At 34.8% G+C, this 11763-nt stretch overlaps 1 protein-coding gene across 1 annotated transcript; it reads left to right on the forward strand.

Annotated features, from left to right (window-relative positions):
* The first annotated feature begins 3269 nt into the window (after positions 1-3269).
* LOC106074985 (peptide-N(4)-(N-acetyl-beta-glucosaminyl)asparagine amidase-like) lies at positions 3270-10225 on the forward strand. Its single transcript, XM_056008636.1, has 5 exons — positions 3270-3523; positions 5187-5399; positions 6268-7459; positions 7562-7672; positions 9454-10225. Exons 1-5 carry the CDS (start codon positions 3296-3298, stop codon positions 9627-9629), a joined length of 1920 nt encoding a protein of 639 aa, XP_055864611.1. The 5' UTR covers positions 3270-3295; the 3' UTR covers positions 9630-10225.
* Positions 10226-11763: the final 1538 nt, after the last annotated feature.

Consider the following 11763-nt stretch of genomic DNA (forward strand, 5'->3'; position numbering starts at 1 on the left):
TCTGGCTTATATAGAGTCCCTAATCGCTTCTCCAAAGTTGCACAAACACTGCTAGTATCCTCTGGAACAACACGGGAGGAAACGTCACATCCTGTCGTTGTTTATACGTGTCGATTCCAGAGAACACCTGCTGCAGTGTCATCTCGCCGATGTCCATTGTTCACTGTTCATTCGTAACACTGCCCCCTTCTTAGATCTGTTCGTCCTCTGGAATAACACGTGAGGACACCTCACATCCTGTCTTTGTTTATACGCGTAGATTCCAGAGAACACTGGCTGCTGTGTCATCTCGCTGGGGTCACACGTTGAACTCTACTTGTCATTGTTCATTTGTAACAATAGTATAAAAATTGATTTAGATCTAGATTAAATATTTTTTTTAAGCCTTAAGTGTAGTATTTTTAGATCTATGTTATTAAAAATAAACAAAAAAGAATGTTACTTTTTCTTTTCAAATCGCAGAAAGTAGAGTTTTATACCCATATTGAGCTGTGAATAAGTTGGGTGGTTTGCAATTTCGCGGCTGTCTGTATGTATTAAAGTTAATTTCTATTAAATATTGTTAGAGCTAATTGTCGCGCCTATCTTTTTATTTTTTAAATTTCATTGGAACCAAAGACGGGGGAGGGAAGGTAAAAATGGGAGTGCCATTAAAGGCCCATGCCGACCAGCAAAATGATTAGGCCAAACACAACCTCGAAGACATCAAAGCAGTCCATGCCGCTCGTGCATAGCAGAAAGTACTGTCTAATGTTTTGCAAATGATAATACGTCATGGGCGTAGCCAGGGAGGGGGGGTTGGGGTTCACCCCCCCCCGAAATGAAATCCCCCCCTTGGGGGGGGATCGGAATTTAGTGAATGATTTTTTGTTTTGATTTTGTTTATTTTAGGTAGATTTTAATACTAAACCATCAATTGCCCCAGCACAACCAATGGGGTTTTGAGTTCAAAACCCCTTACCAGGGGGTTTTGAGTTTAAACCCCCCTACCAGGGGGGTTCGAGTTTAAAAACCCCAACCAGGGGTTTATAGTTTAAAACCCCCTACTTGGGGTTTTGCAGTTAACCCCCCCCCCCTCTTCTATAAAACAAAACAAAACAAAAATGCAAAGAAAATTCCCTAATTCCAAGAGCACAGTTAAGGGAGATTTTGATTTTAAAACCCCCTCCAAAATTTACGATAAACCCCCTCTTCAATATAAAAAAAAGTTAATTACGCACTCAAAATGTTATGAGCGTAGCTAAATGGGTTTTGACTTAGTTTTTAGTTTAAACCCCACTTCAGCGGGGATTGAAGGTAAAAAAATACCTCTTTAATAATAAAAACAAAGCAAATTATACACTCAAAATGTTTTGTGTGTAGTCAAAGGGGTTTTGAGATTAAACTCCCCTCCAGTGGAGTTTGAAGCTAAAAAGTACCTCTTCAATATAAATAAAAGCAAATTACTCACACTAAAATCTATGAACGCAGTCAAAGGGGTTTTGAGTTTAAACCCCCCGCCAGGGGGGTTTGAGGCTAGAAAATACATCTTCAGTGTAAGAAAAAAAGCAAATTACGCACTCAAAATGCTATGAGCGTTGCCAAAATGGGTTTCGAGTTTAAACCCCCATTCAGAGGGGTTTGGTGCTAAAAATACATCTTCAATATAAAAAAAAGCAAATACACACTAAAATTATTTGAGCGTAGCCAATCCAATCGGGGGTTTTGAGTTTAAACCCCTCTTCTACAGATGGCGTTTTTTTTAAGTTTAAAACCCCTCCAGATGGTTTTGAGTTTAAGATCCCCCCTACAGAGCATTTTGAGGTGGAAAACCCCCAACAGATGATTTTGACGATGAAACTTCTCTTTTCGATATAAAATCTAAAGCAAACTACAGTCACTTAATTCCAAGAGCGTATTCAAGAGTGGTTACACATTTTTACCAGTGGCAGGGCTCCCTTAATAAACTGCAGTGAATAGTCATCTGCCGAAATTGAATAATACTAAATGTACAGTGGCTCAACAAAGATGGCTAAGACAGATTTTAGAAGTCCGTTATAGAGATCGGGTTTAAATCAAGGAAATCCTATGCCGAACTGGGAGTCGACCCTTTAGTAAGATTGTGAGAGAGCGACGCATGAGGTTTGCGGGACATGTTCTCCGACAAAATGAATTACGCATAAGAAGAGTTGCAATGATATCCTAGTACAACTTGACGCCACTCATTCATTGAGGTCCTCATGGCAGGTGGGAAGAGGCTTCAGACATTTTATGGAAACAGCTTGACGACAAATGCTCCGAACGGCGCGGTAGGGTCTAAGTCAGTAAGAATAGCAGATTAGGTTTTTGAAATAAAACTTTTTAATAGCAGCAAAATGCACTGTAGATACCTCAGAATATGCATTTTGTTGGCTTTCAATACCAGAAATAGTGCTTGGCGGCGGGGCTTCGCCCCGCGCTAGCGCTCCCCACACCCCATTGCTAGTAATGGCAGGGAATCTACAATTTTATGGAAACAGCTTGACGGCTAATGCGCCAAACGGCGCGGGAGGGTCTAAGTCAGTAAGAATAGCACATTAGGTTTTTGAAATAAAACTTTTTAATAGCAGGAAAATGCACTGTAGATACCTCAGAATATGCATTTTGTTGGCTTTCAATATCAGAAATAGTGCTTGGCGGCGGGGCTTCGCCCCGCGCTGGGGGAGCTCCTAGCTCTCCCCCAGACCCCCTTGCTAGTATTCGCGGGGAACCTACAATTTTTCCACTAACTCATGGAAGAACCTATTCTAGGGCACAATAAACGTCTTTCGAAAGAATGAAGAGTCAGAATGCAATAAAGATTATGTACACACATACACACATAAATACATATTTTAAAAAATTCGCCGGGGGGGGGGGGGCCCAAAACACCCCCTCCCCCGAAAAAAATCCTGGCTACGCCCATGTAATACGTACAGTGTATAATGTTTTTTTTTTTTTGTTGATATTCTTGTTGAATTTCAAACAAAATTAATTGTAATAAGAATTTAAAAAAAAAAAAAAAAAACAAGAAAACGTGTTCGGGCCTTTGTATCTTGCTGCTGTCACTTTTTTTTTAAAGTAGTCTGCATTTAATTTTTTTTCTTTGGTCGCGAGCAGACCGGCCCATTAGGTACTGGCCCACCGGGCATTTGCCCGTTTGCCCATATAGCCAGTCCGCCCCTGACATAGGTCTATTCTATACAGTAATATACAGTTATTGTATTATAATTATATTATATATAGGTATGTAATCTAGATTAGATCTTCTAGATCTAAAGTAGAGAAAAGTCTCAAAATGGCACCCACAGCTGATAGCATTAGCCAAATGGTAAATGAAAATTCTGTTGATAATTTTATGACTGCATCCAATATCCTGATAAAGTTTGCCGTGAACATTTTAGAGAACCCAACTGAATCAAAATACAGGCGCATTCGAATCTCCAACCCTACCATACAAAACAAATTATTAAATGTTTCTGGTGGAATGGAGTGTTTGTTTGAAATGGGATTTCAGGAAGCTGAGGTGAGGTATCCGTAAAATTACTCATTTAATAATAAATAATAGCTTAATAATAATAGATGTAGATTAATGTAGAATCTAATATAGCTAAATTACCTCTATACTCTATGTAGATCTACTTGGGTCTATATTGTTAGATATATAGACTAGTTCAGTGACAAATGCCATGTAGGATGATGACTATAAACTACTATAAAGTATAAAGCCTTATAACCTTATTATTAAATTGTAAATCTACACCTAGACTTAGACTATTATAGTCACTATGTCTATTACTACTTATATTATACTGTCTATAGACAATACTTATCTATAGTATACAATACACATATTTTGACATAAATTTATAGATCTAATGATTTAAATGATTGTTACTGTAGATCTTATTGATGCAGTGGGATTTGATTGATGATACATTGTCAGATCATATGCAATGAATCCAGTGGCAGTTTCCAAGTTTAGTGACTATAAAATGTCAAATTGGGAGCATGTAACACAAGACTGTACAAATATCTCTCCGATAACACAGTACCGCCGTATCAACTCTTGCACTGGCCTCTCCGTCTCGTTCCGGGCTTGCACTGGGTTCAACAGTTCAGGACTGACTTCACACACTAGGCTCGTTGTGTCGGACTCGATCACAGACCAAGATCAAGACGCCGTTCGTCTCAACTGTACTTGATAGTACTCCGCACTGAACAATCGTAATGCTCCGTACAGAACCACTCTGTTGAACTGTGCTGTAGTCGACCGTGTTCTGAACTCTTGTCGTGAACCTCCTTTCTGAACCGTCTTGACTGCGACACCTCCACTCTTATATAGGGTCCCTACTGGCCTTCTCGAACCGGACAGAACGCCGCTCGATGTTTCTAGGTGGTCAGATGACTACAACTCTCGTGACGCCCCTGAGCTCAGTTCACGGCGTCGATCCTTCCCTAACCGTCCTGTTGACACTCGACTCGGCTGACCGTCATAACTCGTCACGGTTGACCGCTCTTCTAGCGCTGGCCTGGGGCGATTTGCGTCGGCTGACTACACACACACCACTAAACCCATTTGTGCCACCACCAGGTTTATAACAATATATATGCAGTATTAATTTTGCAATGATATCGAAACAAGGCTCTATGAAAAATAATTTGATGATGTGTATAAATGTCTATAAATGGAATATAAATATTTATATATATATAAATATAAAACATAAATATAAAAAACTAAATTCTATATCTTTTCGAAACCTTTTATTTAAAAAAATTGATACTAATATCAAATCATATTTTTGTTAATAATAATAATAATTTTATTAATAAAGTGCTGTTAACAAACAAAATGCAGGCTCAATGTGCTGTGTTAACATTACAAACACAAACATGAGAGCTAAATTGACAAACTAATCTAAAAAAGTTTTAAACAGGTAATGTTCTTCTTGAAAGTAGTGTAGCATGTTGTCTGTCTGAGATCAATGGGGCTTGAGTTCCAAACTTTGGTCTGTGCACCGAAAAAGCTTGCAGACCGTATCTTTTTCATGTATATTTGACTGTGTCTGCTTTAATTAACTCTCGAGTATTTGCTTCTTTCAAAAAAAAAAAAAGCTCATTAACTTGTGTCTAATCTAAATGTTTTTTGTTTCCTGTTAAAAAAGGTTGCTTATTTTTTTTTTCAGGATGGGGAGTGTTTAGTATTTCCATCTAATGCCAGCTTGCAAATTTTAGAAACTATTAAAAATAATCTTCATAAGCAACGAGAAAAATTGCAGAGGAAAATGCAACCCACAAGTTTTGTGAGTAGGAATAGTCAAAGAGTAGAGGAAGCAGGTGCTTCCGCATCAACATCTCAAACTCTTGTGACTGTATCCCGTCCAGCTTCATCTTACCTTGTATGTAATTTTATGATATTGAGTGCGTGATGTGTTAACTGGAGGTTGGAGAGGAGTTAAAGCAGTCATTTCTTCTATAGTTTCTCTCGTATTGTTATTTTAGTGAAATTAGTTGTTTTGTAAAACTATATTATTTTAAGATCAGATATTCGATTATATTGCTCTGGTACTTTTGAAATCTGTTTTCATCATGCTAAATTTCATACAGGCAGAGCATTTTCGTTTTGCAAACACTTACCTCATTAGGAATACCCCACTGTTTTATGTCAAAATACTTAAGTTTGATGTTTTGTTACCTTTCAAAAGTCGGAAGCAAAGCTTTTCCTATTTTTCTCATACAAAAATTATCTGAATTTCTCCCGAAATGTGTATCTTAAGTTCCTTACCATCATTCTGATCTAACATTGATTAAATACATTGTATATGCTTCAATCATCTCTCATTTCAACATTGGTCCATGATTGCATCTTAAACCAATCATCCTGCTCCCCTTTTTTTTTTTTTTTGGTCTTGAATTTCTCTCTTTTTACTGTGATAAATTGTGTGCTGTAGTTAGGATAGACAACTGGAGAATGCATTTCTTTAGAATGAAAATGCAGGAAATCACTTAGCACACTACAACCAAATACTAGAATAGAAAAATAGTTAAAATGTGTTGCTGCAAGTCTTAATCTCTGATTTTTTTTTTATAGTATAGATAAATTACATGTAAACCTTTATATATATATATTTATTTATTTATTTATTTATTTATTTGTTTATTAAAATAAAATATAAAATTGATATTTTAATGTACAGAAAAAATGCAAAATAAAGTTAACATTTCAACATATTACAATTTTAAGATTTATAATTGATTTTTGCACAGGTATCAGAAGCTGAATTCTTGACACGCATGGAAGATGGACTAAGGCGAGTCAAACGCTATGAGAATCAAGCTTTGCAACAGAAAGTAAGAGACATCATTCCAGTCAATCAACTTGAAGTAAATGCAAAGCAAAGATATGACACAAGATCCAGAGCACAATCTACTTGGCAGATGAAAGATTTTCTGTTGCTGTCTTTACTCAACTGGTTCAAGACTTCATTTTTTAAATGGGTGGACACATTACCATGTGAGCGGTGCCATGGTTCAACTCAAAACACTGGTTACTTAACCCCAACTCCTGATGATCTACAATGGGGGGCTAGAAGGGTAGAGTCCCACTTGTGTAGTTCATGTAATCATGTGAACAGATTTCCAAGGTATACAGATGCAGAGAAACTGTTGACGTCAAGGTGTGGTCGATGTGGTGAGTGGGCTGATTGCTTCACTTTGTGCTGTAGATCACTTGATTTTGAAGCAAGATATGTTATGGACTGGACAGATCATGTCTGGACAGAAGTGTATTCAAACTCGCAGTCTCGTTGGCTTCACTGTGATGCATGTGAAAATGTTTGTGATAAACCACTTTTATATGAAAGTGGTTGGGGTAAAAAACTTACCTTTGTAATTGCTGTCTCCAAAGATGAAATCCAGGATGTTACATGGCGCTACTCTGCTAAACACAATGAAATTCTTGCTAGGCGAACACTTTGCCGAGAATCTTGGTTGCGAAGAGCAGTTCATCAGCTATGGAAGAGAGAAATATCAAGACTTTCCCAAGAAAGGCAGCAAGAACTTTGGCAAAGACTTATATGTGAATTAACAGAGTTCATTACAAAGAAGAATGATACAGCTGAAGCTCTTCCTGGTCGTACAACTGGTTCTGTTGCATGGAGGGAAGCTCGTGGTGAACTTGGGGCTAGTGCATCACAGCAATCACAAGTACAAAATAATTTTGTTTTTATTCCAACTGAAGCAGAACGAGAATGTGAAATGATTCATATAGTTTATAACTGTGCAACTGATAAATATGTCCGTTTATCTTCTGGAAATCAAGAATATGAAGGATGGCAGACATGTGTTTTTACTAACCAAGATATTTTTCGTAAAGAAGAATATGATTGGAAAATGGTATATTTGACTCGGCATGAGGAATCTGCTTATGGAGAAATAGTTTGGAAATTTGATATAACAGGTACAAAAAAGTAACTTTCTTTTACAGAATCTCCCTAATAGACCAGGCTATTAGGTTTAATTTTAACCCAATAAAACTATTCTATGAATTTTATTTCATTAGGTACAGATCTAAGAATTAGTAAAGTGGAATTCAAAGCAGAATCTGCTGTGTTTGAAACTGGTGCAGTAAACTGGAGAATCTGTGCAGGAGAAATGTGTTTTATGCACACTGGTGAGAAAAAAGAAAAACTTTGCTAGTGCATACTTTTATTATCTTTAACATGTGCAACATTTAATAAAGAAATATCCAAATGTCTTTTAAGACAGTTGAAGCCATTGATTGTATTTTTCACCACTTTTATCTATGTTTTACAAGATTATTGTTTGGTCCTCACTAGGTGACAAACCTGTTATACTTTCCCCAAGTAACGTTCAATATTCTAACACTATCATAATCATCTACCAATTATAATTGAAAATCTAAATTTCTGAAGTCTTGATTCAGGAATATTAGCCCTGCAGTTTAAACTTCAGGTGCCATATCACTGATTATATGAAAAGAAGACAGTAGTTAAATAGTCTTTTGCATGCCAGCATTCTCAAAATTTCTCTCAATTTTCTCAGCATTGTCCTAGTCAATTCCAAAAGCATGTTTTTCTCTTAAGTAGCCCTTTCAGACATTGTAATATATGAAGCTAATGATGTGAAGGTCATCTGGTTCTGTGGCCTACTATTAATGAGGGTGTCATGTGGCCAACACAGTGATCAACTGTCTTTACATTTCCCCAACTAATGTCAAGTACCCAATAGGGTGGACTCAGGATCACAAAATTCAAAACTCCACTTGGTTAGGAAGCCAAGCTTTTAATCAGCCACCATGCCCCTCATGTTTATCTCTTAATTAATCATAAAATATTATCTTCTGACATTTTCTAGTTCATGCAAGTATAAGACCTTTTTTTAAAAAATTTTGCATTTCAAAAGATTGGTATGTTCATTTAACTCTTTTCAGTTTTTATAAAGTTAGTCGAGACATTTTAAAGTCAAATTTTTGGTAGCATCAATTGTTTTTACATGGTCCAAATAGTTTCCTTTTTTTTAAAGGTTGCATTAACTAGACAAATTGTCTCATGATTATTTGCCTTAGTATACAAAGTATTGATCAGTAGTCCACCCTTTTTAGCATGCTTTCTACACTACTTTGTATTTTCTTAGCGACATGAACTCATTGGCTTAATTTTTACAAAGCTTACATCAATTCTGTCTGTATGGAATCCTGTATATATATACGTTATTTCTCCCACTTCCCATCTTTGGACCAATCAATTAGTCGTAATTTAATAATTTTTTTTTTATCTAGAGACAGTACCCACCTAAGGGGAGAAAAGCCTTGTGTAAAGGATTAGGTTGTCAACTATAAATTAAAATCTAACCTTCTATTTTCATAACTATTTGGCTAGTTCGGTGGCTAGCGCAATGCCCTTCCATCATGGAGGCTTGAGCCCTCAATTTTGAATTCAGACTCAAGCAATTTTTGTTAAATAGCTTTTCCAAAGCCTGCACAGAAACTTTTCCCCAGCCACCCCCCTCCCCAACTGGTCTACACAAGTGATTGGACCATAGCACATGAACATGCTAAACATATAAAAATGCTTAACAAAAACAATTGATAAAAATGATTCTAATTGCAAAAAATTATTATGATTCGTTTAAATCTATTAAAAATTAATTACATAATTGGTTCAAAAAATGTATACAATTACACTTCATATAAGCTTAGTTTGTTTGTTGGTTGTTTTTTTTTAAGTAATTTTTTTTATTTTTTACTTATTACAAGCTTTTTGATTTAGTTTCTTCTTGAAATATTTAAACCTTGGATTTAAAGAACAATTACTTAGCTGTGGCCAAGATTTTCAATAATTTTTAAGTTAAAAAATTTTTTTTTGGTTTTATTTCTTTAAATTATCTTTTTTTTAAATTTATAACTTAAAAAAAAGATTTGTTTTATTTTAGGATCATCCTTGCAAAACATGATAACAATTGATGTGCATGGGTGCCAGACCCTGACTGTCACTGCAGTGTTACAAGGTGGTCAAGGGCAGAATGCCTGGCAACATGCTCAGCTATTCAGACAATCCTTAGAGAATACAGGGGGCACTCCACTGGATCTCAAATTATTTTTGAATTAATTTGTTTTTGATGAAATGTATTAGGTACCGGTACTAAATGTTATTGTAACATTTAGCACAAGATAAGTGTGATATATCTATAATGTCAGTTTTTTACTTTTAATCAACTTTTTGCTGCTCAGCCTTTGACTCTTGGCCTATATCTTAGGCCAGGATTTCCAATGGCTTCCCCCCGCCCCTGCATTTCAAGGAAGTTTTAAAAGTAATTTGCTCATGCCTGTCAATAGTAAGCCTGTAGTTACGGATTACTAGATAAGCCTTTCTTGTCTATTTTCTACATTTACAGTGCTCCTCAAAAAGTTTTGAGAATTTGAAGACCATTTTAAAGTTGTTAATTGTGATATTGTCACAGACTCTTTCACAATACCACATCCTTCAACCAGTTACAGTTGATGCAATGTAGAACTTTATTTTTAAAAAAGCACCTTTTTGTCAGTTTTTACATCATTAATTGGTTATTGCAATACATTTATACATAAAGTATTTTACATTGATTATACTTTTTTAAAGCATTATGTTTGGTTTGATTTTTCATTGTAATGTTAAACTGTTATAAATTAAATTGCAATTTGACATTACTGGTTGCTTTGTAAAAATTTTCACGTTAAGAACTCATGGACATTATAGGCTTAGAAAGTTACTTACTTGTGCAAAATTATAATTTTATTATTACATTTATAGTTTTGGCAATGTCCATTAATATTTTTGAAATTGTAATAATAAATCAGTTCAAATTGAAATAAATGTTAATTCCTTTATTGGATTATTAGCTTTTCAAATTTAAAACAAAATGTGCTTTTCTCTTTTGCATGTTTACTTTCATCACAATTGACTCGTTTTGCATGCACATTTATGAATATTTTAACATTTCCCAGTGATTTTTCTTTTTATCAATATGATGTAATTGTTAAGAATTTGGATGATTTACTTTGCAATTAAAAACGTATAAAGAGATTAACCTAAAATTAAGGTAAAAAAGTAAAATAATGCAGAAAGCCCTTAATTTTGAAACACAAACATGTACAAAGAATCAATGATTGCATTCAGAAATTAGGAAGTAATATCTGTTAACAGGTTGTGACAAATATCTGTTGACCTACATATTTGAGGAGAAAACAAAATTATTTAGGCTTTCTAATCATTTATAATAGTTCAAGTAAATGCACCATCATTAATGGAAATTAAACTTTCTTAGTAAAATACCAGGCTCATTTATTTCCTTGAGAAATTGTGTTTGACTAAAACAATATTTTGTGGAGCTAATGCCAGTTTATTTTTAGAATTAGTCTATGCAATTTTCTTTTTTAGTTGGCTATCAGTCAAAACAAATATTTGTTAACATTGTTTGTATTTGTTTTTTTTTATTAGCCAAAGGGATTACATCATAATAAAAACAAGTGTAATTATGTTTTTGAGTAGCCTAAGACTAATTCTCTGTGTAAAGAATAATTTACTGGGTATCTTGTATGAAAATGTGTACAATTCACTGGAAATTAAATGCTGTTCTAAATTAATAAAAATGTTTATCAAAATATTCAAAGGTAGGCCTACTTCTCAAATTTTCTCTCTTGACTATAAAAACCTGCTTATAGATAGCAATGTGTTAATGTTTAAATTTTTCAGGCAAAGCATAGATCAATTAAAAACGCATCATACCGTATATCTTCTTCATTGGACATAGAAGTCATGTGCATGTGTTTTTTTTTATAAGTTGTTTGTATTTGTTTCTAGATCCATATTGTTATAGGTGTAATGCTGAGGCGGACCATTGTAGTCTAACTGAATTTTCATTTATCTGAACCGATAAAATTATCCTTTTAGCTTCACAAAGAGTAAAGAGTCCATAGGATTGACAGCTAAATCATAATAGTGTTTAGTACCAACAACCTATGACAAAAACCCATGTTATAATCCAAGAATAATGCCTAGAATTATGTTCCTTATTCTACTGGGATCCATATAATTACTTGGGTTGTTGATAAATAAAACATAGCAAAGGTCTATAGTTATCTGTCTTACAAGTGTGAAGTGCCCACAAAATAAACCTATGCTCCTTAAAACGCAATAGCATTAGTCAATAGATTAAAAAGTTAGCTGAATGAGACTAACAGCCAAAATAATGATAAAAAAACAT

This window comes from Biomphalaria glabrata, chromosome 1, assembly GCF_947242115.1.
Source record: "Biomphalaria glabrata chromosome 1, xgBioGlab47.1, whole genome shotgun sequence".
Taxonomy (NCBI): Eukaryota; Metazoa; Mollusca; class Gastropoda; family Planorbidae; genus Biomphalaria; species Biomphalaria glabrata.